Source organism: Erythrolamprus reginae, chromosome 3, assembly GCF_031021105.1.
Source record: "Erythrolamprus reginae isolate rEryReg1 chromosome 3, rEryReg1.hap1, whole genome shotgun sequence".
Classification (NCBI taxonomy): Eukaryota; Metazoa; Chordata; class Lepidosauria; order Squamata; family Dipsadidae; genus Erythrolamprus; species Erythrolamprus reginae.
The window spans coordinates 240,323,794-240,351,534 of NC_091952.1; the positions used below are offsets into that span (position 1 = coordinate 240,323,794).

The 27,741-nt window shown below is 42.4% G+C and overlaps 2 protein-coding genes across 2 annotated transcripts in view; one reads left to right on the top strand and one right to left on the bottom strand.

Moving 5' to 3' along the window:
• Positions 1-2,772: 2,772 nt before the first annotated feature.
• MRPL13 (mitochondrial ribosomal protein L13) lies at positions 2,773-27,466 on the bottom strand. The gene is made up of 7 exons (XM_070748245.1): positions 27,360-27,466; positions 26,222-26,345; positions 24,612-24,705; positions 21,655-21,715; positions 9,545-9,631; positions 7,383-7,504; positions 2,773-3,063 (listed from the first exon to the last, which is right to left on the bottom strand). Exons 1-7 carry the CDS (start codon positions 27,384-27,386, stop codon positions 3,039-3,041), a joined length of 540 nt encoding a protein of 179 aa, XP_070604346.1. The 5' UTR covers positions 27,387-27,466; the 3' UTR covers positions 2,773-3,038.
• MTBP (MDM2 binding protein) overlaps positions 27,400-27,741 on the top strand; it is a 46,444-nt gene continuing 46,102 nt past the window's right edge. Inside the window, exon 1 of the mRNA XM_070748244.1 lies at positions 27,400-27,621. Coding sequence (XP_070604345.1) covers positions 27,435-27,621 — 187 coding nt within the window. The 5' untranslated portion in view covers positions 27,400-27,434. The remainder of the gene's footprint in view (positions 27,622-27,741) is intronic.

A 27,741-nucleotide genomic window follows, 5' to 3' on the forward strand; every position in this document is an offset into this window, starting at 1 on the left:
ACTGAAGCACACTATTACAGGTTTGCAACTGGATAAGCAATTTGTAGTCTTAACTATAATGCTGTGAAAACTGCGCTATTTCAAGAGAAGAAAAAAATACTCCTCTAATTCCTTCTGATGACAATTTGCTACTAATGGTAATTTAATTAACTTTAAATGTTTTGTTGTACCTAGGCATACCACAAATAGTAATGAACATATGGGCTGTTTCAAAATGCCCTCCCAAACTCTATTAATGCTTAAATTCTGGAAAATTAACAGATGTTGCCAGATGTTCCTACAAATTATAATCATTGTGAAGCATTTAGTACAGAAGGAACAGCGAAAGTATCTACATTCTCAATTGAGGTAGTTTTCCCGTTATCTGTGGATTTCTATCCAGAGGTGCAAACATCTTCTAGAGTAGTGATGGCAAACCTATGGCATGGGTGCCACAGGTGGCACGCGGAGCCATATCTGCTGGCAAACAGCATGCATGTGCGTACCAGCCAACTGATTTTTGGCTTGCACGGAGGCTGTGGGAAGGCATTTTTGGCTTCCGGAGGCCTCCGGGAGGATGGGGGACGTTTTTGCCCTGCCCCAGGCTACATGGAAGCCTCTGGAGCCTGGGGAGGGTGAAAAATGGGCCTACCGGGCGCACCCGAAGTTGGGAAACAGGCTGTTTCTGGTCTCCAGAGGGCCTCGGGGGGGGGGGGGCATTGAATTATGGGCATGGGCACTCAGAAGGCGCGATATTATGTGTGCATGCACTTTCGGCACCTGAAGGAAAAAAGGTTCACCATCACTGTTCTAGAGCAAGGGTATCAAACTCAAGCCCTGGGACCCAGATCCAGCCCATGGGGTGCTTAGATCTGGCCCATGGGGTCACCCTGGAAATAACAGATTGGCCCACGGTGCTTGTGCCTGTGAAAACGGGCTCCCAAACTGTGTTTTTGTCTGTTATAGCCTCCTGCAACCCTCTGTCACTGAAAACAGAGCCCATTTTCACTGGCAACGCTCTCAAGCAACTACAGACACCCGACACAAGTGATGATAAATGGGCCCCGAAAACCTTGCTCCCCAATATCAAACACAATCCTGATGTGGCCCTCAATGGAATCGATTTTGACACCCGTATTCTAGAGGAACTACAATGGCTCTTTGGCACTTTGAATACTTTCGCCTCTGTGAAAAGGAGGGTGGATAAAAATAGATTTTTAAAAAATGGATTTAAAAAAAAATTAAATCAGATTTTTTTTAACTTTTATAACATATTCTATATTATATTATATTCTTATATTTTAATTAAATGCTTTTGGGGTAGAAATCTATCTAAAAATTGTTTTCCATTGAAGATACATTAATAATTTAGTTAATCAGCCTGAAATGGAGCTTCGTTATGCAGCATGAGCCTGTATATTCTGCAATTTTTACACTTTTGGTAAACTCATTCAATGAATCCAAGCTCTGCAAGCTGAGATACCATGCACGGCATTGATGCATTCACACAATTTCACAGATAAATCATAAAACGAAGTTTTGTACCTTATATTCCTGTAGCAGGGATTCCTCCCGGTTCGGCCGAATCGGTAGCGACCCACTGGTGACATCACGATGACATCACTGAACCAGATAGGTTGGTGCCAGTCCGTGAGCACAACCATTTTTAATAATTTTTTCCCGATTTTTAATTTTTAAATTTTTTTTTCTTTTGAGCATGCACAGAAACTGAGTTCCGGCAATTTGCATGTGGTCACCGTCTTTTTTCAGCCCCCCCTGATTTTTCATTACTTCACATATGCACGTAAAGTGCACATGTGCCCAACGGTGGGCTACAAGCCGGAATGCTAAATTGCACTTGCTGCCGCGGCTTATAAGTTCTTGCGGGACTAGCGCGATTTTGCTGCTGCACCTCTGAAGGTAGCAAAATTGCGCATGGGGCCGCAGGTAAAACCTCGCTGAAACACAGGTGCAATTTTGCTACCTCCACAGGTGCAGCAGCAAAATTGCACTGGTCCCGCAAGAAGTTACGAGCCATGGCGGCAAGCGCAATTTAGCGTTCCGGCTTGTAGCCCATTGGTGCATGTGCCAATGAGGCACAGGAGGAAGCGAACCAACATGGGGTAAGTTGAAGCCCACTCCTGACCTGCGGTCTAAATGGATGGCTGAAAGTGGTGAGATTGAGGGTAGTAGTTACCTATTGTAGTAGTACAGTGTTCCCTCGACTTTCGCGGGGGATGCGTTCCGAGACCGCCCGCGAAAGTCGAATTTCCGCGAAGTAGAGATGCGGAAGTAAATACACTATTTTTGGCTATGGACAGTATCACAAGCCTTCCCTTAACATTTTAAACCCCTAAATTACAATTTCCCATTCCCTTAGCGACCATTTAGATTATTACTCACCATGTTTATTTATTAAAGTTTATTAAAAATATATTTATTAAAGGCGGATGAAAGTTTGGCGATGACATATGACATCATCGGCCGGGAAAAACCATGGTATAGGGGAAAAAACAGCAAAGCATTTTTTAATTAATATTTTTGAAAAAACGTGGTATAGACTTTTCGCGAAGTTTGAACCCGCGAAAATCGAGGGAACACTGTACAGTCTTCTGAAAGGGAAGAGATACTAACATGGGCCTGAGATTACATGTATTTCAATGGTTAGCTCCAGCCTTCAGAAGGAATATGAAACCTAACAGCTTGCTCAAATATTTTAGATATAATGAAGTAAGCATGACAAAAGTTCAACCAAAGGACAGAAAGATGTATGGAGTTAAAATATACACATTATTTTCAGGAAAAATGATTTATTACTTATTTATTTCAGCTGTTTATTGATCTCTCTCTCTCACAAAAAAGGCGGATATAACAAAAAGAAAAATATACCAACTAGCCTTGGTTTTGCATCTCAATAAAGATTTTTTAAAAATCAGTAACACATAAAAAAATAATTTAAAGCAGATAATCCAACGCTTATTCAAACAGCCATACTGTAAAATTCTGGGAGGTTCCTGACATTATCAATGCTTCTTTTTGACTCGTTTACATTCTTCCTATTATGTTCGTCGAAAGTCTGAAGGCCTGTAAATAAAAGAATGAAAACTCATTAATTGGGATCTTTTGTATAATAGAAATTTATAAGGGAAAGAAGCAGAACAAGAAGCTATGGGTGGAAACTAATCAAGGAGAGAAACAGCCTAGAACTAAGGAGACATTTCCTTACTAGTTAGAACAATTATTTATTTATTCAATTTTTTTTTATGCCGCCCTTCTCCTTAGACTCAGGGTGGCTTACAACATGTTAGCAATAGCATTTTTTTAAACAGAGCCAGCATATTGTCCCACAATCCGGGTCTTCATTGTACCCACCTCAGAAGGATAGAAGGCTGAATCAACCTTGAGCCGGTGATGAGATTTGAACTGATTACGGTATGGTACCTGTCAGTATGGCACCCACACACACAAACGACGGCACTTATATGGTACAACAGTATACTTCCGCTATTGCAGCTTCCGGCCACCAGAGGAACTACAGTCTACGCACTGTAGTGGAGACTGTAATGGCGGTGAGACAGCAGCAGACTGTGTCTGCTGTACTGGATGGTACAAAGCGATGGAAGGGGCCAGCAGGGGACGCCACATTATTACGGTACCACTATGAACAGCTTTGAATGGTACCGTATTTTTTCCACCGTACCGTATGTAAACTTGACTACGCCTTATTTTCGGGGGGGTGCCTTATATTAGCAAATTCTGCAAAACCTCTGACATGCCTTACTTTCGGGGTATGTCTTATTTTTGGGGAAACATGGTATCATAGTCATTACAATGATTATCGTCCTTTCTCCTGCATTGGGATATTACATCGGATTAGATCTAATCCTGACAATGCGCAGGGGGCAGCGTGGGGGGTGGATGCACATGCATGGGGGGAGGGAATGGGTGTGGGCATGTGCATGCATGCTAGCATGCGCACACCACTTTTAGCCTGCAAACCAAAAACGGTGCGCCACATCGTCCTCTTAACATTTCAATGGCAGATTAGCATTGGATGGTGGGCATGGAATTTTTCTTAATGGGAAAAGGAACAATGAGAATGTCATTGGGTTTCAAATACCCTGCACTGTTTTTCAAAACAGACTTTGTGTTCCCAATATAGCTACCTACAATATGTGATGTATTCTTCCAAGGCAGAAAAAAAAATAGGCAAACTCCTTTAATAGCAAGTATCTTAACGAAAAATCCATGAGGAATAATTTGATTCCACCTGGAACATAGTGAGTAATAATTATGGATGTCTCTTCTAATCTTCTGATGTAATCCTCTATTTCCCACTAAATTATTTCTTTTCTATATGTTGTTTTTATAACATGGGCTGTTGCTATGAAACACATTTTTGTTCAAAATGAACTTCCTATTTTTTTTTGTCTTTTACAATGGAGTAGAATAGTGCAGAAGATGGGATTCATATTTTTTATGAGAGATAATTCTGTTATTTCCCATGTTGACGGAATAAATCTAACTGGAGAGTACAATATTTTTTAATCTGCAAAGGAAAGGAAAAAAAAACCCCAAACAGATGTCCAAAGGATATACTGTGGAGGGAATTTAGATTTTCATACCAAAATTTAACCAGATAGAACAAATCAATAGTTCATGTGCTCCTACTCAAGGATCAAGCAAGTTTTAAATATTGGTGAGTAAGGTAACCTGACTAATTTGAAGCACAACTATGTATCCCCTTAATTATGGTTACAATACAAGCCTTAGAAGAGAATATACCCACGAAGCACAGTGATACCTTGTCTTACAAACTTAATTGGTTCCAGGATGAGGTTCTTAAGGTGAAAAGTTTGTAAGATGAAACAATGTTTCCCATAGGAATCAATGGAAAAGCGATTAATGCGTGCAAGCCCAAAATTCATCCCTTTTGCCAGCCAAAGCACCCGTTTTTGTGCTGCTGGGATTCCCCTGAGGCTCCTCTCCATGGGAAACCCCACCTCTGGACTTCTGTGTTTTTGCGATGCTGCAGGAGAATCCCAGCAGGGGAGTCCCAGCATGGCAAAAACGAACACTTCGCTGGCAACGGAAGTCCGGAGGTGGGTTTTCCCAGTGAAGGGAGCATCAGTGAAATCGCAGCATCGCAAAAACACCGAAGTCCTCGAAACCCCACCTCCGGACCTCTGTGTTTTTGTGATGCTGCGATTTCACTGAGGCTCCCCTCGCTGGGAAACCCCACCTCCGGACTTCTGTTGCCAGCGAAGCACCCGTTTTTGCGCTGCTGGGATTCCCCTGCTGGGATTCCCCTGCAGCATCACAAAAACACGGAAGTCCGGAGGTGGGGTTATGGAGAGGAGCCTCAGGCGAATCCCAGCAGCGCAAAAACGGGTGCTTCGCTGGCAACGGAAGTCCGGAGGCGGGGCATCCCAGTGGCAGCAGTGGGTTTGTAAGGTGAAAATAGTTTGTAAGAAGAGGCAAAAAAATCTTAAACCCCGGATTTGTATCTCGAAAATTTTGCATGACGAGGCGTTTGCAAGACGAGGTATCACTGTACATCCTCATCTTCTTTTAATGACCCCATAATCCAGTGGTTCTCAACCTGGAGGCTGAGACCCCTTTGGGGATCGAACGACCGTTTCACGGGGTCGCCTAAGACCCTGAGAAAAGACAAATTTCCCCTGGAGTTGGGAACTAAAGCTTCTATTTTGGCACCTTGGAACATATTTTTACAATCCGACCAATTAGGCGCTTACAGTGGGAGTATCCCTCTGACCTTCCTGCCAATCAGGTTAAAGCTCTGTTGGGAGAATTGGTGCTAAACTTATGGTTGGGGGTCACCACAACACGAGGAACTGTATTAAGGGGTCGCGGCACTAGAAAGGTTGAGAACCACTGCTAATCCATTGTGGGGTTGAGTTTGGGCAACTGAATAAAGCTGAGTGTTTCCTGGATGGATAAATAGTCATATTGAGCAGATATATTCTCATCGTGCGCAGAGAAATATTTGCCTCTACGTAGGATTGAACTCACAGCTTCCTAGTAGTGAGGCGAAGGCGCCACCTCTAGGCCACTGCACCACTCAACGTTTGACAATTCATACTATCATAAATATCCTTTTCAGAAACTAGGACATTGTTTGAATTATTTACTATTTTACTTACCACCGAGCAATGAAAATTAACTATGAAAAAGCCAAGGAGATTGGAATGTGGTGATTATAAACTGATGACACATATTCTGTTTGGCGATAAAATGACACTGCATCTTTCAGGCTTCCTTAATTTTCTTTTTAAAACCTGCCTGAATAGACTCTTGAATGCAGTGTTTCACTTGTTGAATCGTAATTACCAAATGCAGGAAATATTTTTGCAAGGCAAGACACACCTTATGTTAACCTTGATATTCTCATAAAGTAGTACATGGAGAAAGTCAAGTCAATGCTGTTAGGAAAATGCATTAATTTTAGCTCATCAAAACGCTTTACCTGCAAAAAAACCTTATTCCTTTATATCACCACTGCTTATCCTGGGCCCCTTGGTGTTGGAGGAAGACAGAATATTTCATTTTGGCACACCAGAGAAAAATTAAAATGGCCATATGGTTATGTAGATATGTGTAAAATTATAAATACAGGTAGTCCTCAATTTTTCAGCATTCAGTATGCTCACATTTGTTTAAAAAAGGGTCCATTGCAGAAGGTATCACAAATACCGTATTTTTCGCTCTATAAGACGCACCTGCTGATAAGACGCACCTAGATTTTAGAGGAGGGAAATGTAAATATCTAGTAAGCGTTTTCTTTACCTTGCCCTGCCAATGAGTGTATTGGAACTGACCCTTTCCTTTCTACTATTCTTTCTCTAATAAACTGAAACCCACAAGAAAATATTGCAAAGGCCAATATACATCTGAAGGTGTGATAGCTTTTTCAGTCATGCTACAAGAGAGAAAGATGGCCTGAACCCAGCTTTTCAATCTTTTGGAGGATTACAACAGGCTGTCATCCTGTCACTTGAACAGACCGAAATGGATTTTCATTTATTTCGTGTTTGCTATAGGAATTAGGGTACGATGGGGATTCGCCTTTGGCTTTTGGCTTCAGGAGTCAGCTGGGACGCGGCGCGGCTGTTTTAAAAGATCGCAGCCGACCTGGGGGGCTTCCCAGCTCCCCCCCGAACCTGGGTTGGGGGTTCGGGGGGGTGCTGGGAAGCCCCCCAGGCCGGCTGCAATCTTTTAAAACAGCCGCGCCACTTCCCAGCTGACTCCTGAAGCGCGGAAGTTCGCCTCCCTGCCTGCATCTTCGCTCCATAAGACGGGGCTGATTTTTCATCCTACTTTGGGAGGAAAAAAACTGCGTCTTATGGAGCGAAAAATACGGTACTCTTTTATAAGACACTTACGGAATCCAGATCTTTGGGAAAGCGTCAATTTCCTCTTGGGTATATTCATTTAGCTTCTTGGGCACAATACGGGGCTGTGGAAGCTCCTCTACCAGATTCTTACGCACGTCCTCAGGAATAACCTAAAAAAAGGAGAAATACAAAAACCATCAACGTTCATCCAGTTCTTCAGAAGGCTGGACCTCTGAGGGTTCAATTATAGCTATTTAAAGATAGATAAAAAAGAAGTGTATACAGTGGTACCTCTACTTACGAACTTAATTCGTTCCGTGACCAGGTTCTTAAATAGAAACGTTTGTAAGAAGAAGCAATTTTTTCCCACAGGAATCAATGTAAAAGCAAATAATGCGTGCGATTGGGGAAACCACAGGGAGGGTGGAGGCCCTGTTTCCTCCCAGGAGATTCCTAGAGAGGCCCCACGGAGGCTTCTCCCCGCCTTTTCCGGCACTGTTTCCTCCCAGGAGATTCCTAGAGAGGCCCCACAAAGGCTTCCCCCCGCCTTTTCTGGCCCTGTTTCCTCCCAGGAGATTCCTAGAGAGGCCCCACGGAGGCTTCTCCCGCCTTTTCCGGTTACAGTTTCGGAGGCTTGCGTTTGCAAGTGGAAAATAGTTCTTGAGAAGAGGCAAAAAAATCTTGAACACCCGGTTCTTATCTAGAAAAGTTTGCAAGTAGAGGTGTTTGTAGGTAGAGCTGCATTCCCTTTTTTGTATCTCTTAGTGGTACAAGAGATAGTTAGTCCAGAACGCAGCTGCGTGAGTTGTCATGGGTATACCTAGGTACATCCACATAACACCTATGCTCCATGCGCTTCACTGGCTGCCAATTGGTCTTTGGTGACAATTCAAGGTTATCACTAGATATCACCTATAAAGCCTTACATGGCTTAGGACCAGACTATCTATGGGATTGTCTTCATCTCTTTTGCCCTGCATGTGACACATCCAGCCCCTGGGCCTCCAGCTTGACACCCTTGCTCTAGATCCGTGATGAAGAGCCTATGGCACAGGTGGCACATGTAGCCATATCTTCCAGCATGCAAGCCATTCATTCATTCATTCATTCGTTCATTGGATTTATATGCTGTCCCTCTTTGAGGACTCAGGGCGGCTTGCAACATATACAAACAATAAAGTATCGTATTTAAAAAATTAATCTAAAATCCTAATGGTATTAAAATTCAGTCAATACCATTCACACAACAAACATACACTACATTTGTTTGGCCAGGGGCCTTCTGCCGCACGAATCCCAGCGACCAGCTTTGTCTCACAGAGTTGGCCTTCTCTGGGTCCCGTCAACTAAACAATGTCATTTGGCGGGACCCAGGGGAAGAGCCTTCTCTGTGGCGGCCCCGACCCTTTGGAACCAACTCCCCCCAGATATCAGAGTTGCCCCCACCTTCCTTGACTTTCGTAAGCTCCTTAAAACCCACCTCTGTCGTCAGGCATGGGGGAATTGAGACTTTCCCTTCCCCCTAGGCTTATAAAAGTTATGCATGGTATGTCTGTATGTATGATTGGTTTCTTAAATTGGGGTTTTTAAATTAACTTAAATATTAGATTTGTTTACATTGTCTTATTGTTGTTGTTAGCTGTCCCGAGTCTACGGAGAGGGGCGGCATACAAATCTGATAAATAAATAAATAAATAAATAAATAAATAAATAAATAAATAAGTCTAATGGCCCCAAGCCTGGTGGCATAAATGAGTCTTAAGACTCTTGCAGAAGGCAAGGAGGGGGTAGGCAGTGTGGATCTCTGGGGGGAGCTGATTCCAGAGGGCCGGAGCCACCACAGAGAAGGCTCTTCTCCAAGCGACATTGTCTAGTTGATGGGACCTGGAGAAGGCCGACGCTGTGGGACCTCACCGGTCACCGGGACTCATGCGGCAGGAGGCAGTTGCTCTAGCTTTGCTCCAGCGCGCACATGTGCACCAGCCAGTTGATTTTTAGCTCGAGTAAATACACCGGGAGGATGTTTTTGACCTCGGGAAGGGCAGGGGAAGGATGTAATCCCCAAAATGTTATAAACACGAGTTTCTGTACAAAATTGTATTTTGTCTAATCAGAATCTTTCAAATTTAATTTCTTTCAATTATAAGACTAAGGAGGCAAGATACAATAATTATGTTATTCCTATATAAGAATATTAGCCACTGACATACATTATCAGGAAAAAGATGTAGCCTTTGCATCATAGTTCTTCTGAGAAGGTTTTTTGGGAGCATTCCATAGGTAGCCAGCTTTACAATCTGGAAAATAAATATAGATTTTACGTATAATGCAATGCAGTTTGACACAAAGTAAGAAAATTACAAAAAAAAATTGCAATGAACACAAGCATAATAAAAAGGAGAACTCTCCTTAAGTTGCTTGCAACTGAAATGTGAAGAGCTTGTCTTACACAAAAGTTGTTTTATACTCAATCAGATTTACGAACACCTTTAGCTCAGTACTTATCTACACATCAACTTTTCCCTGATATTGGTAAACTCCAGAAGGACCTAGTTTGACTTCCACAATTCTCCAATCAACATAACCTATGCAAAGAATTTAGGGGATTTAAATCCACACATCTGGAAGACTATGGATGGAGAAAACTAGAATTGAAAGTACTGGGCTACTAAGAAAAGACAAGCAAGGATAACTGAAAATTCTGTTCTTCAGGATCTCAATAGGACATATACCATATCTAGTGGAAGTGATACATAAAATAGAAGGATGAAGAAGGAAAAGGGAAGAGGAAGAGGAGGAGGAGGAGGAGAAGAAAAAGAAGCATAAACAGTAGCAGCAGAGGAAGGTGAATTATATAATGTATAGATCAATCATTTTAGAATATGCATTTATCAATAATAATAATAATAATAATAATAATAATAATAATAATAATACTTTATTAGATTTGTATGCCGCCACTTTCCGAGGACTCGGAGCGGCTCACAACAGCAAAAGCAATACAATAAAATACAAATCCAATGATAAGAAACTAAATTAAAACCCATAATTACTAAAAAAACAGACAGGTCAGCACAATCACACCATTCACAAATGCTTGAATCAGAAGGTAGGGAGGAGGGACTTAATCCCCCCATGCTTGGTGGCATAAATGGGTCTTAAGCATCTTGCGGAAGGCAAGGAGGGTGGGGGCAATTCAGATCTCTGGGGGGAGTTGATTCCAGAGGGCTGGGGCCGCCACAGAGAAGGCTCTTCCCCTAGGTCCCGCTAGATGACATTATTTAGTCAACGGGTTCGGAGAAGGCCAACTCTGTGGGACCTAATCGGCCGCTGGGATTCGTGCGGCAGAAAGCGGTCCCGTAGGTATTCTGGTCCAATGCCATGTAGGGCTTTATAGGTCATTACCAACACTTTGAATTGTGACCGAAAACTGATTGACAACCAATGCAAGGTTTCAAATTAAGTTCAAAATATATGAAAGGCTCTATAGTGGGATAGATCTTTCTATATAACATAGAAGATATCTTTAGCTATCTTATTTCAGAATAGATGCTTCTGTAAGGAAGAAAAACTGCAATAAATAAATCACCATGGATTCATCAGCCCATGCATAAAGATGTACACATTAAAATAAGATATTACATAATACATACTTACATATTTATTTAAATTTGCTATAAAATGTCTTAAAGGAGACAAAACGAAAGAACTCCACAACAAAACATATAACATCCCCCCCCCCGAACTGTTACCTAGATAGTTCTTTCTCCTATACATTTCTACGGCTTATAACACCAGCGGTTGTACTGCGGCTTTATGTGTAACCAAAGTTATACAATATTTTCTTTTTATGTACACGGAGAGCATATGTACCAAAGATAAATTCCTTTTTAAAAAAATAATCTTTAAAATAGAATTCTATTCTATTCTATTCTACATTTAAGAAAACTTTCTGGGATTAATATAGAAACAGAAGACTGACGGCAGAAAAAGACCTCATGATCCATCTAGTCTGCCCTTATACTATTTTCTGTATTTTATCTTAGGATGGATATACAGTATGTTTATCCCAGGCATGTTTAAATTCAGTTACTGTGGATTTATCAACCACGTCTGCTGGAAGTTTGTTCCAAGGATCTACGACTCTTTCAGTAAAATAATATTTTCTCATGTTGCTTTTGATCTTTCCCCCAACTAACTTCAGATTGTGTCCCCTTGTTCTTGTGTTCACTTTCCTATTAAAAACACTTCCCTCCTGGACCTTATTTAACCCTTTAACATATTTTAATGTTTCGATCATGTCCCCCCTTTTCCTTCTGTCCTCCAGACTATACAGATTGAGTTCATGAAGTCTTTCCTGATACGTTTTATGCTTAAAACCTTCCACCATTCTTGTAGCCCAACTTTGGACCCGTTCAATTTTGTCAATATCTTTTTGTAGGCGAGGTCTCCAGAACTGAACACAGTATTCCAAATGTGGTCTTACCAGCACTCTATATAGCGGGATCATAATCTCCCTCTTCCTGCTTGTTATACCTCTAGCTATGCAGCCAAGCATCCTACTTGCTTTCCCTACCGCCTGACTGCACTGTTCACCCATTTTGAGACTGTCAGAAATCACTACCCCTAAATCCTTCTCTTCTGAAGTTTTTGCTAACACAGAACTGCCAATACAATACTCAGATTGAGGATTCCTTTTCCCCAAGTGCATTATTTTACATTTGGAAACATTAAACATTAAACTGTTAACATTAAACTATAATGTCAGTAATGTACATTTCTCCAGTTCTTTGCTATTTCTATGGGTCAGGCACACATGCACAGAAATACAATTGTGATTTTTTTTTTTTGGTTGGAACCCTATTTGGTTGTGGTCAGAAATATTTGTGACCTGAGATTCTACTGCAGTGTTTCCCAACCTTGGCAACTTGAAGATATCTGGACTTCAACTCCCAGAATTCTGGGAGTTGAAGTCCAAATATCTTCAAGTTGCCAAGGTTGGGAAACACTGTTCTACTGTATTGAAAATGATACGAGCCCTACAGAATTCTTATCTCAAAACCAGAGATTCCTGACTTTTTAGAAAAGTAGTTGTGTGTGGTTTTCTTGCTGCAAAGAAATCTCTGTTTCTCCTTTTTTATCTGCCTTTATCTTGGCTCGTACATAAGATTTGCCTTTGAGGAGTATCATGGGGATGAAGCTTTCCAAATTGTAGAGAGCCGAGGCTGTTCTGGGGAGGGGATGGGTCAGACCCAAAAGCCCTGGAGAGCATGAGAACTACTTGGGCTGCCAGCCCTCTCGGAAAACGTGAAATAATCTAAATGCTGAACAGCCAAAAGTACAGTATATTAAAATACAAAGTTTGGACAAGTTTGGTAAAAAGGAAGTTGTACAACAGTTAGTCCTGTAGGGGGGAAAAAACCACACTGATTACAGTTAAATTAAGTCTTACAAAGCTAATATATAAATACATCCATGTAACATTTATCATAGTTGGAACATCAAATGGAAGAACTAACTTGTCCCATTTTCCACAATAATCTGGATGGATCTGAAGATGCATTCTTAACTATAAGGAATTAAAAATTAATGGAAAAATGGGATCCAGTTAATTGAAAAGCCTACTTTTTTCAAAACACATATACCGTATTTTAGACGCACCTTAGTTTTGGGGGAGGAAAATAGGAAACAGAATCAGCTTACCAGATATCCTTAGTCTGGTCAGCTTCAGCACATTATTTTATCCCCTGGTTAGGGTTTTTTAAAAAAACCTTATTCAGAGAGAGTAACAATGAAAGAGCTTGGCTGCTTGGATGCTTGGCTGCATAGCTAGAGGTATAACAAGCAGGAAGAGGGAGATTATGATCCCGCTATATAGAATGCTGGTGAGACCACATTTGGAATACTGTGTTCAGTTCTGGAGACCTCACCTACAAAAAGATATTGACAAAATTGAACGGGTCCAAAGACGGGCTACAAGAATGGTGGAAGGTCTTAAGCATAAAACGTATCAGGAAAGACTTAATGACCTCAATCTGTATAGTCTGGAGGACAGAAGGAAAAGGGGGGACATGATCGAAACATTTAAATATATTAAAGGGTTAAATAAGGTCCAGGAGGGAAGTGTTTTTAATAGGAAAGTGAACACAAGAACAAGGGGACACAATCTGAGGTTAGTTGGGGGAAAGATCAAAAGCAACATGAGAAAATATTATTTTACTGAAAGAGTAGTAGATCCTTGGAACAAACTTCCAGCAGACGTGGTAGATAAATCCACAGTAACTGAATTTAAACATGCCTGGGATAAACATATATCCATCCTAAGATAAAATACAGAAAATAGTATAAGGGCAGACTAGATGGACCATGGGGTCCTTTTCTGCCGTCAGACTTCTATGTTTCTATGTTTCTATGAGCTTGCAAGCCAGTAAGAGCTGGGAAAATCTATCTATCTATCTATCTATCTATCTATCTATCTATCTATCTATCTATCTATCTATCTATCTATCTATCTATCTATCTATCTATCTATCTATCTATCATCTTTCGGCTGTGGCAAGGAGGGCGTTTGCCCAGGTCCGCCTGGTGCACCAGTTGTGGCCCTATTTGGACAGGGAGTCACTGCTCACAGTCGCTCATGCCCTCATCACCTTGAGGTTCGATTACTGCAACGCTCTCTACAAGGGGCTACCTCTGAAAAGTGTTCGGAAACTTCAGACCGTGCAGAACGCGGCCGCGAGAGCCATCGTGGGGCTACCTAGATTCGCCCACGTTTCTGCAATACTCCATGGCCTGCATTGGCTGCCGATCAGCTTCCGGTCACAATTCAAAGTGTTGGTTATGACCTTTAAAGCCCTGCATGGCATTGGACCATTGGACCTCCGGAACCGCCTACCGCACAAATCCCAGCAACCAATAAGGTCCCACAGAGTTGGCCTTCTCCGGGTCCCGTCGACCAAACAATGTCGTTTGGCAGGCCCCAGGGGAAGAGCCTTCTCTGTGGCAGCCCCGGCCCTCTGGAATCAACTCCCCCCGGAGATTAGAACTGCCCCCACACTCCTTGTCTTTCATAAATTATTCAAGACCCACCTATACCGCCAGGCATGGGGGAGTTGAGACACCTTTCCCACAGCTTTTTTATATTTATGTTTGGGTATGTATATGTTGTTTGCTTTTTTAAATATGATAGGGTTTTATGTGCTTTTTAATATTAGATTTGTTTTCACTGGAATATTGTTTTTATTATTGTTGTGAGTCGCCCCGAGTCTTCGGAGAGGGGTGGCATACAAATCTAATAAATTGAATTGAAAATTGAATATCTATCTATCTATCTATCTATCTGTCTGTCCGTCCGTCCGTCCGTCCGTCCATCCCATCTACTCCATCCATCCATCTATCCCTGCGACTTGTATGCCACCCAACTCCACACGGACCCTGGGCTGTTAACAACAATATGAGACAATAAAAACAGCAATGTAAAACAATTAAAAACAATTACAAAACCCTTCATTTAAAACATACATCCATTCAGCAACATAAAAACAGCAATAAAACAATTATGGAACATTCATCCATACGGCCAGGAGAAGATGGAACTATTCACCGGTTCCAGGCCTGCTGGAAAAGCGATGTTTTTATGAACTTCCGGAAAGCCAGGAGGGTGGGGATCATGCGGATCTTGGACGGATGTTGGTTCCACAGAGCTGGAGCCACCACAGAGAAGGCCCTCCCACACGGTCCCGCCAGCCGGCACTGTCTAGCTGAAGGAACCCTGAGAAGGCCAACTCTGTGGGCCTTAACCAGCCACTGAGAGGTATGTGGCAGGATGCGGTCCTGTCATTACCTGGTTCTATGCCAGGTAGGGCTTTTTTTATTTTTAGCACTTTAATTTTTTTAAAAATTAAATTGTAAGCCTCCTAGAATTGTTTCAGTGAAATGGGCAGTATTGGAACTTAATAAATAAATAGCAGTGAAGCTGAGAAGCAGAGCCACACAGTTTCAGGAAAAAAGACACAGTGGATTTTAAGAGGGACAAGCACATGTCATGTTCATGCTATTCCTAAGGTCAGAAGACTCTCTTTTGGAACTGAATCCAAAGTGCCTGATATTCTAGTCTTAATTTCCTTGGCCTCCCAAAGAGCAGATAAATAGTGAGACAACAATAAATGCCCTGTTCCTGTTGATTTTCCATTTACATTTAATCCCTTCCCACAGGCGTCAAAACCCCCATTATGTATCAGCATCTTTTCTTTCATCCTGTACATTCCTAACTGGCAAGTAACTTAATTCCAGCATCTTTATTGAATTCCTTCTTCTGAAAGGGCCACATTACTAGAGAAAATAAGATTAGTGACGTTATTAACTCAGCATTCACAGATTTTAAGATATTTACACATAATCGTCTAAGGATTATGGATTAAAAAGTTGTTCCTTAAATTACAGCCTAAGTAAAAGAATTTGTGATGTCCACATACCGATTCAAAGTAAAGGGCTTTTGCAAAAAATTAATTAATAGCTTCAAATTCCAAGACCAAGAACAGTTCAAATCTCACCACCAGCTCATGGTTGACTCAGCCTTCTATCCTTTCCAAGGTGGGTAAAATGAGGACCCAGATTGTTGCAGGCCTCCAGAAGTCCTGACCCCCAAGTTGAGAACCAAGGGTCTAAATGCTATAATGCTATGCTATTGATCAAAATTAAGACATTTGGCAACTGATTCATAATAATAATAATAATAATAATAATTATTATTATTATTATTATTATTATTATTATTATTAATTAGATTTGTATGCCGTCCCTCTCCGTAGACTCGGGGCGGCTCACAGCAATGATAAAAACAATATATAATGACAAATCTAATAGTTAAACTCTAAAATAACAATAATACATTTAAAAAGTCTAAAAAACAAGAAACCCCAATATATAAGAAACATACATACAGTCATCATACGCAAATAACTACATAGGCAGGGGGAGATGTTTGATGACAGAGGTGGGTTTTAAGGAGTTTACGAAAGGCAAGGAGGGTGGGGGCAGTTCTAATCTCTGGAGGGAGCTGATTTCAGAGGGTCGGAGCCGCCACAGAGAAAGCTCTTCCTCTGGGTCCCGCCAAACGACATTGTTTAGTTGACGGGATCCGGAGGAGACCAACTCTGTGGGACTTAACCAGTTGTTGGGATTTGTGCGGCAGAAGGCGGTCTCGTAGATACCCTGGTCCGGTGCCATGGAGGGCTTTATAGGTGATGACCAACACTTTGAATTGTGACCGGATCGGCAACCAATGCAGATTGCGGAGTGTTGGAATAACATGGACATATTTGGGAAAGCCCATGATTGCTCTCGCAGCTGCATTCTGCATGATCTGGAGTTTCCGAACACTTTTCAAAGGTAGCCCCATGTAGAGAGCGTTACAGTAGTTGAGCCTCGAGGTGATGAGGGCATGAGTGACTGTGAGCAGTGACTCCCGGTCCAAATAGGGCTGCAATTGGTGCACCAGGCGAATGTCCCCCTCGCCACAGCTGAAAGATGTTTCTCTAATGTGAGCTGTGGATCGAGGAGGACGCCCAAGTTGCGAACCCTCTCCGAGGGGGTCAATAATTCCCCCCCCCCCAGGGTGATGGACGGACAGATGGAATTGTCCTTGGGAGGCAAGACCCACAGCCACTCCGTCTTATCATTTATGATGGTTGTAGTGTCCCAGGATCATGTGATTCCCTTTTGTGATCTTCTGACAAACCAAGTCAACGGGGAAACCAGATTCATGTAACCGTTGTGCTACTAACTTACAACTGCAGTGATTCATTTAACAACTGTAGCAAGAAAGGTCGTAAAATGGGGCGAAATTCATATAACACCTATTCACTTAGCAACATCCAATTTTGGGCTCAATTGTGATTGCATGTCGAGGACTGCACATAAAAGTCCGAGACTAATTCTGTAAGGCAATATTTCCCAACCTTGGCCACTTGAAGATATCTGGACTTCAACTCCCAGAATTCCCCAGCCAGCATTCGCTGGCTGGGGAATTCTGGGAGTTGAAGTCCAAATATCTTCAAGTGGCCAAGGTTGGGAAACACTGCTGTAAGGGATTCCACCGGGTGGCAGATACATTCCTCAGCCTACGCCTTGCCCCAAACATTCCCCGAATGGCTGGATAGAGACTTTCATTTTATTATAAATCTATTTAAACTCTAAACAAGGCTGTTTTAGTTGCAAATAATGCTTAGGCATATAAAACCGTAACATTTGAAAGTCAACATTACCGCATGTTTGTTTGACTAATATACACATTTTGCTAGCACGCTTTCCACTTCCATCATAACGTTAAGATTTTGTTTGGCAATCCTCACTCTAGGTTTCCGTATATTTTGGCAACAACAACAGAGTTGGAAAAGACCTTGGAGGTCTTCTAGTCCAACCCCCTGATTAGGGTGGAAACCCTACACTACTTCAGACAGATGGTTATCCAACATAGTCTTAAAAACTTCCAGTGTTGGAGCATTCACAACTTCTGGAGGCAAGCTGTTCCACTGATTAATTGTTCTAACTATCAGGAAATTTCTCCTTAATTCTAAGTTACTTCTCTCTTTGTTTAGTTTTCACCCATTGCCCATGTTACACCAACACTCTACAGTCTGCATTGGTTGCCAATCAGTTTCCAGTTACAATTCAAAGTGTTGGTTATGACCTATAAAGCCCTTCATGGCATCGGACCAGAATATCTCCGAGACCGCCTTCTCAGAAGAGAAGGATTTAGGGGTAATGATTTCTGACAGTCTCAAAATGGGTGAGCATATAGAGCACTGGTGAGACCACATTTGGAGTACTGTGTTCAGTTCTGGAGACCTCACCTACAAAAAGATATTGACAAAATTGAACGGGTCCAAAGACGGGCTACAAGAAGGTCAAGTATAAAACGTATCAGGAAAGACTTAATGAATTGTACATTTGAAATAAGTGAAAATACTCCTCCATCATCCTAAGGTTCCAGCTAAAAATACTTCAAGCTTACTCAATTAATCTGGGAGGGTTCACTCTGAATTCACTACCTATGATGTCTCTCATAGTACTTAGTTCGAAATAAAATGTGGTTTGTTTATAGGAGCTAAGTGAATTTCCCCCAAACTAAAGTCTTACTGGTTTATGCTGCCCTCTGGTGTTCAACACTAGTAACATTTAAGAAAATAAAGGGGTACCTTTACTTATGAATTTAATTCGTTTGGTGACCAGATTCCTAAGTAGAAAAATTTGTAAGAAGAAGCAATTTTTCCCATAGGAATCAATGTAAAAGCAAATAATGTGTGCAATTGGGGAAACCACAGGGAGGGTGGAGGCCCTGTTTCCTCCCAGAGATTCCTAGAGAGGCCCCACAGAGGCTTCTCCCCGCCTTTTCCAGCCCTGTTTCCTCCCAGGAGAGGCCCCACAGAGCTTTCTCCCTGTCTTTTCCAGTTACAGTTTTGGGGGCTTGGGTGGAAAATGTTTCTTGAGAAGAGGCAAAAAAATCTTGAACACCCAGTTCTTATCTAGAAAAGTTCATAAATAGAGGCGCTCTTAGGTAGAAGTACCACTGTAGATCTTGCTTAACAACTGCAGTGTTTTAGTGCTTGTTTAACATTATGGCAATGCTGAAAAAGTAACTTTATGACCATCTTAACATCCATGTGGTCATACGATCGACTTTTGAATGCTTTGCAACTGGCAGGTATGTACAATGGTCACAATATAACTGGCTTCCTACAAACAGAATCAACGGAAAATAAAATTGCAACTTGCAGTCATGCCTTGCTTAATGACCCACAGTGACTCATATAACGGCTGAATGGGAAGTGACAGGTTTGTTGAGGTCGTGTGATGTTTTGTTTAGTGACCATGTCACTTAGCAAAGGATTTGACAGTCCCAGTTAAAGTCACTAAATGAGGACTACCTATAAAACTGAAAATTTTTATAGGGACTGTACTAACCAAAAAAAGTAGCAACTTATTTCAACAAGTTATGATTATGAACTGTTCAACATACCACATGATGGCAGCCACCCAACCACTTAACTAGATAGTAACACCAACATATCAAGCAAGTAGCTGGCTAGAAAAGAAATAATTCTTTATAATACATCTTTTAAAGTTAATAGAAATCAAATAGCCTTTTTGAATTCCACCTACCATGCCGGTCATAATCTGTTTCATTGTAGATTAACTATCCAAATAATCAGGTCTGTATTATAGCATAGGAAGCATGTCAGTGGGTATCGCACACAGGCAGTTGTGACACAAGTTTTGAGTGACAGGGAGCCGCAGTAGAGGGATGAAAGAGCCACGAGTTACTGACCCCAGAACTAGACTAATATTAACAACATAAGCAACATGGCCATTCAAATATTTAGCAAGAATACTATGCATCAACTAAGTGTGCTTGCTGTAGAATTCTCTGTAGCAAGGGGGGCAGAATCGGATTTCACATATTTTGGCAGCCATAAGAGACCAACAGTTGGAAGGGACCTTGGAGGTCTTCTAGTCCAGTGATGGCGAACCTTTTTTTTCCTTGTGTGCTGAAAGAGCATGCGTGCATGCTATTGTGCATGTGTGAGTGCCTACACCCATAATTCAATGCCTGGGGAGGGTGAAAACAGCTTCCCCCACCCCCGAGAGGCTGGAAACGGCCTGTTTCCAAACTTCCGGTGGGCCCAGTAGGCTCGTGTTTCGCCCTCCCCAGGTTCCAAAGGCTTCCCTGGAGCTGGGAAGGGTGAAAACGCCTTTCCCTATCCTTCCCGGAGATTCTCTGGAAGCCAAAAACGCCCTCCCAGAGTCTCTGTGTGAGCCAAAAATCAGCTGGCTGGCACACACATGCATGTTGGAGCTGAGTTAGGGCAACGGCTTGCGTGCCAGCAGATATGGCTCTGCGTGCCACCAATGGCACCTGTGCCATAGGCTCGCCATCACTGGCCTAGTGATTAGATCAAAAAAACTGTCAATGGCAGTAAGGAATAAGTCGAGTCATTTAAGGCAGAAGACAAATACACTGTTCAAAAAAATAAATGGAACATTTAAACAACACAACATAACTCCAAGTAAATCAAACTTCTGTGAAATCAAACTGTCCACTTGGGAAACAACGCTGATTGACAATCCATTTCACAGACTGTTGTGCACCTTCAACTTTGTACAGAACAAAGTATTCAATGAGAATATTTCATTCATTCAGATCTAGGATAGTGGAAGGTCTGAAGCATAAAACGTATCAGGAAAGACTTAATGAACTCAATCTGTATAGTCTGGGGGACAGAAGGAAAAGGGGGGACATGATCGGAACATTTAAATATGTTAAAGGGTTAAATAAGGTCCAGGAGGGAAGTGTTTTTAATAGGAAAGTGAACACAAGAACAAGGGGACACAATCTGAAGTTAGTTGGGGGAAAGATCAGAAGCAACATGAGAAAATATTATTTTACTGAAAGAGTAGTAGATGCTTGGAACAAACTTCTAGCAGACGTGGTTGGTAAATCCACAGTAACTGAATTTAAACATGCCTGGGATAAACATAGATCCATCCTAAGATAAAATACAAAAAATAGTATAAGGGCAGACTAGATGGATCATGAGGTCTTTTTCTGCCGTCAGTCTTCTATGTTTCTATGTTTCTTTGAGTGTTCCCTTTATTTTTTTGAGTGGTGTATACGGGGTTAGAAATGCAACTATAAAACAGGTGAATTGTTCACCGAACAATTTCCTGACAGAAACCTATGCAGAGAAAGTCAGCAAATGACCAGAATATCTCCGGGATCGCCTTCTGCCGCACGAATCCCAGCAACCGGTTAGGTCCCACAGAGTGGGCCTTCTCCGAGTCCCGTCGACTAAACAATGTCATTTGGCGGGACCCAGGGGAAGAGCCTTCTCTGTGGTGGCCCCGGCCCTCTGAAACCAACTCCCCCCAGAGATCAGAATTGCCCCCACCCTCCTTGCCTTTCGTAAACCCATGTCAGGCATGGGGGAATTGAAATATCTTCCCCAGGCCTATATAATTTATGTAGGGTGTGTTGTGTGCATATTTTTTAAATTACGGGTTTTTAACTTTGTATTATTAGATTTGCATTGTACATTGTTTCAATCACTGCTGTGAGCCGCCCCGAGTCTACGGAGACGGGCGGCATACAAATTAGATAGATAGATAGATAGATAGATAGATGGGTAGGTAGGTAGGTAGGTAGGTAGGTAGATAGATAGATAGATAGATAAACAAACAAACAGACAGACAGACAGACAGACAGACAGACAGACAGACAGACAGACAGACAGACACAGATGGATAAAAGGCTGGCACTTACCGCTGTTGGATCTTTTCTATGAAGTTCACCAGCTGTAAGTTGCTTGAAGCCACCAGGGTATCTATGATACAAAAAGGACAGCCAAAGTCCATTTAAAAACAGGCAAAAGTGAATGTGCCTAAGAATGTGGCCAATAAAAAGCACTTGAAAACAATAACCTCAGCCTATCTTCCTTGAGCACATTCTTCCAGATTTGATTAACAGTTTAAGCTTCTTCTTGCCTCTGTTTCCCCTTCCTTAGCCAGTACCGTGGTGCCTCTACTTAAGAACTTAATTCGTTCAGTGACCAGGTTCTTAAATAGAAAAGTTTGTAAGTAGAAGCAATTTTCCCCATAGGAATCAATGTAAAAGCAAATAATGCGTGCAAACCCATTAGGAAAGAAATAAAAACTCAGAATTTGGGTGGGAGAAGGAAGAGGAAGAAGAGGAGGAGGACAGTCGCTGTCCAGAGTGAAGGGAGCGTTTCTTTTCTCTGGGCCCTCTCCAAGCGCGCAGAGAAAGGAAAATGCTTCGTTTGCTCTGAACTGCCAAAGCCTCCTTAAGCACCACTGAAAGGCTCCTCTGGCAGCCCAGAAAAGCCCGAGATGGCCGGAATTAAAGTGAGAATGGCAGGAAACTAACCGGCCCTTCGTGCCGCTCTCAAATTTATTTATTTATTTATTTATTTATTTGTTTATTTATTTATTTGCTTGCTTGCTTGCTTGTTTGATTTTTATGCCGCCCTTCTCCTTAGACTCAGGGCGGCTTACAACATGTTAGCAATAGCACTTTTTTAACAGAGCCAGCATATTGCCCCCACAATCTGAGTCCTCAGATTGTGAGGGCACCTCAGAAGGATGGAAGGCTGAGTCAACCTTGAGCCCGTGATGAGATTTGAACTACTGACCTACAGATCTACAGTCAGCTTCAGTGGCTTGCAGTACAGCACCCTACCTGCTGCGCCACCCCGGCTCAAATTTCCTGGTAAATTTTTCCAGGCTCAGGTTCTTAAGTAGAAGCAAAAAAATCTTGAACACCCGGTTCTTATCTAGAAAAGTTCTTAAGTAGGGGCGTTCTTAAGTAGAGGTATCACTGTACATTATTATATTAAATTGTTCTGATGCTAAGGAGTTAGAAATTCTACTCCCCATCCCGACCTGAAAAGAACTCTGTTCTAACTGCCAGTTACTTGATATTACTATGCTCTGATCTACTCCTTTGCTAAACCACGTGTGGGCATGGCCAGCCCATGATTCATCCGGCTTGCGGGCTAAGAGCTTAGACATTCTACTCCTCTCCCCACCTGAAAAGAACTCTGTTCCAACTGCCAGTTGCCTTATATTAACGCTCTGATGCTAAGGAGTTACACATTCTACATACATTTTCAAGCTTTAACTGTCAATTTATCAAGCCTGATAACAAAATTTTGTAGCGAAGCACGGGTATCTAGCTATTAGTTAGTGATATAGTCAAAAAGCCATATAACGTCCTGCTTATCTAGGGCAGTTCCAATAATCCAAATTCCTGTGTTAAGCAAGGACCTCACATAACCACAACTTGTAACTTGCTATTGACTTCCCCGCTGACTTTGCTTTCAGAAGCCAGCGGGAAAAGTTGTAAATTCTGGTCACATGACCCTGGGACACTGCAAATATTGTGATTGCAATTTGGGTGCTAGGCACCCAGATCACAATCAAATGGCCACAGGGATTCTGCAGTGGACACAAGTATGAGGATTAGCGTAAACATAGAAACATAGAAGATTGACGGCAGGAAAAGACCTCCTGGTCCATCTCGTCTGCCCTTATACTATTTCCTGTATTTTATCTTAGGGTGGATATATGGTTATCCCAGGCATGTTTAAAATCAGTTACTGTGGATTTACCAACAACGTCTGCTGGAAGTTTGTTCCAAGCATCTACTACTTTCAGTAAAGTAATATCTTCTCACGTTGCTTCTGATCTTTCCCCCAACTAACCTCAGGTTGTGTCCCCTTGTTCATTTTCCTATTAAAAACACTTCCCTCCTGGACCTTATTTAACCCTTTAACATATTTAAATGTTTCGATCATGTCCCCCCTTTTCCTTCTGTCCTCCAGACCAGTGCTTTTCAACCAGTGTGCCGTGGCACAGTAGTGTGCCGCGAGACATGGTCAGGTGTGCCGCGAAGAAGGAAGCTCAGGTTCCAGTCTCGCAACTTTTTGCTGAGAGAGAAAGAGAGTGAGAGAGAGAGAAAGAAAGCAAGAGAGAGAAAGAGAAAGAAAGCAAGAGAGAGAGAGAGAGAGAAAAGGAGAGGAAGGGAGAGAGAGAAATGAGCAAAAAGGGGAGGAAAAAAGAGAAATGAGAAAATGATTGAGACAGAGAATGAGAGGAAAAAAATAGAAACAAAAGAGAGAGAGAAGTGACTCTTGATTTAAAGCATATGATAAAAAGCACCCAAAGAATAAGAGAGAAAAAAAACCCAGCCGTCACCTGTTTTTGGAAATGGTTCAAGAGTGTGTGTATACACACACACACACACACAAGGGGTGGGGAGACGGATGGAAAAAGAGAGGAGAGTGTCTTAGGGTGTCATTTTGGTTGGTGGTGTGCCCCAGGATTTTGTAAATGTAAAAAAGGTGCCACGGCTCAAAAAAGGTTGAAAATCACTGCTCCAGACTATACAGATTGGGTTCATTAAGTCCTGCCTGATACGTTTTATGCTTAAGACCTTCCACCATTCTTGTAGCCCGTCTTTGGACCCGTTCAATTTTATCAATATCTTTTTGTAGGTGAAGTCTCCAGAACTGGACACAGTATTCCAAATGTGGTCTCACCAGCGCTCTATACAGCGCGATCACAATCTCCCTCTTCCTGATACAAATGATCGCTGAATAAGATGTTGTTAAAAGTAGAAACTCATGTATTTGGAATCATAAAAGCAATGTCAAAGGTAAATGTTTTGGAAACATTCATTTTATAGACTTATGGAAAACTTACCCAGTATGTGATGAATACACTTTCTGCTCCCATTTGTTGCCAGAAAAAGCAATGTGCCTTGTATTGATGATGACAACATGATCCCCAATGTCACCTATTTTTTAAAAAAATATTTCTCCATTAATAAGATTATCTCTAATCAAAAGATCTGATTGTATATGTATTAGAATAGAATAACAGAGTTGGAAGGGACCTTGGAGGTCTTCTAGTCCAGTGATTTTCAACCTTTCTTGAGCCGCGGCACATTTTTTACATTTACGAAACCCTGGGGCACATTGAGCGGGAGGGGGGGGCTAAAAAAAGTTTGGACAAAAAAAATTCCCTCTCTCTCTTCCTCCCTTTCGCTCTATTTCTCTCTCCCTCCCTCTTTCTCTCCCTTCATCTTTCTTTCTTTCTCTCTCCATCCCTTTTTCTTTCTCTTCCTTCCTTCCTCTTTTTTGCTCTTTCTCTCTCCCTCCCTACCTCCCTCTATGTCTTTCTCTCTCTCTCCTTCCCTCCCTCTCTTTCTCTTTCTCTCTCTTGCTTTCTTTCTCTCTTGCTTTCTTTTTCTTGTTCTCTTTCTCTCTCTCTTGCTTTCTTTCTCTCTCTCTTGTTCTCTTTCTCTCTCACTCTTTCTCTCTCTTGCTTTCTTTCTCTCTCTCTCGCTTTCTTTCTCTGTCTGAGCTTCGCGGCACACCTGACCATGTCTCGCGGCACACTAGTGTGCCACGGCACACTGGTTGAAAAACACTGTTCTAGTCCAACCCCCTGCTTAGGCCCTTCAGACAAATTGTCATCCAATCTCTTCTTTAAAAATTCCAAGGTTGCGGATGCGGAGCGCCCGGGAGGCATTTATCCGTCCTTCGCTCCGCATCCACTTGCGCTTCTCCTTCTTCCCTCTCGCCTCGCCGAGTCAGGCGCAGAAGGCTTAGCGGGGACCAGCGCTCGCAGGAAAAACAATCCAGGTTCGCCAACCCGGAAATGCGAGGCGAAAGACGGCGCTGGTCCGAAGTTGTAGAAGCGAGCCTAGCGGGCGGGCGGAGCTGCGCCCTCCTTCGCCCGCCTCCTTTCCGGCAGGCAGGGCTGCCCAACAGCGCAGAGCGGCTCCTCCCCTCCAGACGCGTGTCGGGGAAATGGGTCAATTGCGGGGACGAGCGAGCGGACCAGCGCCGTCAAAGCGGAGGGAACCGCCGCCAGGGCGCCGCGAACTGCTTCAACGCCTCCCTTGCTTTTAGTACCGTGTTTCCCCGAAAGTAAGACATATGTCTTACTTTCGGGGTATGGCTTATATTAGCCGACCCCCCTGAAACCCCCCATATGTCTTACAATCGGGGGGGGGTCTTACTATCGGGGAAACACGGTAGGTCTCGCAAACCCTCTGTGTGCCCCATTTTTTGCAAAAAATGGGTGAAAAATGCTCCTGGGGACTGGGGAGGAAAAAATCTTTTTCTTACTTACCTTTTCGAAATCTTGGTGTGTCTTATACACCTATGCATCTTATAGTCTGAAAAATAAGGTACTCAGTAGATGTAGTTCCAGCTTTGCTTATCCACTCTCCCTCCCCAATTTAGAACAGGAAAATAAATCAGTGCTGATGTCGTACATTTCTTTCAATCTAGAACAAAACTTACTCAATGCATGATATATCGGCTTATGCTTTCCCTCCAGTCGGGTACTTGCAAGGACTGCAAGTTTCCCTGGCGGTTGCATCCATCCGTCTAAAAGGTACCAGGTTCGAGCAAATGTAGCCCATTGCTTAAAGAAATAATAGATGCATAAAATAAATGGCAACATACAACCTTGGATGTAAGTAAGTAAGTAAGTAAGTAGGTAGGTAGGTAGGTAGGTAGATAGATAGATGACATCCTATCTGGATAACTGAAGATAAATGGACCTAACTTTGTGAAATATCAATTCTGTATCTTTCCTTAGTAGATAATAGGTGTTCCTGAAACCGGTGACAGTTAAATAGTATTGCTGTAATATACTACTACTACTACTACTACTACTACTACTACTAATAATAATAATAATATTTGTGACACATTTTTAAATATTCAGTTGATTGAGTTTCATATTTAATGAATAAAAGAGAATAATAATAGTAATAGTCATAATAATAATAATAATATTTACGACACATTGTTAAATATTCAGTTGACTGAATTTCATATTTAATGAATAAAAGAGAATAATAGTAGTAGTAATAATAACAATAATGATAATGTGGTATTCGTGACACATTTTTAAATGTTCAGTTGACTGAGTTTTGTTTAATGAAAAATAATAATAATAATAATAATAATAATAATAATAATAATAATAATAATAATATTGTAGCTTCCCACAGTAACACCAGCAGAATTGCAAGAAACTGCACCATTCGAAACATCATATATTTTAAGAAGATACTAGCTTGATACCTAGGACATTGGCAGCAACCTGTATTCTGGGTCGTAAAAATCCACAAATCTTATTAAGCCCGTTTCTCAACAGAGGCCTTTTTTATGAGATGCGGACTTCAATTCCCAGAATCCCCCGGCCAGCCATGTTGGCGAGGAATTCTGGGAGTTGGAGTCCATTCCTCTTAAAAAGCAGCTAAAGCTGAGAAACATGGTTTTAAGCCACCTAGAAACATCCTCCACCCGGCCCTCCAGCCAATCTTTTTTATGGCTCCTTCTGCCATAGGCGGCTTCCTGGGAAGCCGGCCCTGCCCGAGAAAGATCCCGACCATCTCCCACCCCCGCCGGACACAAAGTCACCCAATACCTGCGCAGACTTAGTGAAGCTCGCCATTGCTGCTTCTTACATAGCACGAGCGGAAGCAGCGGGGCCCCCTGGGTCATGGAGACGAGAGGCCAGAGCGGCGACTTATCGGAGAAGCGGAAGGGGCGGGTTAGCAGAGGCGGGAAGTCTCGCAGGGGAGGCGCGGGAGGTTTAACTGCGGCGGCGGCGGCAGTGATGGACCGGTATTTGCTCTTCCTCAGCTGGAGCCTCCGACCCGGCCAGACGGATCCCGGAGGCTTTTCAGGTGCCGTTTGGGGGCGAAATGGGAGAGAACTCTCGCGCTGAGGGAGGGATTCGTTCTTATCCGGGACACGTCGGTGGCTGGTTTTTTTGGGGTGGTGGTGGTGTGCGGGAACGAGTTGCT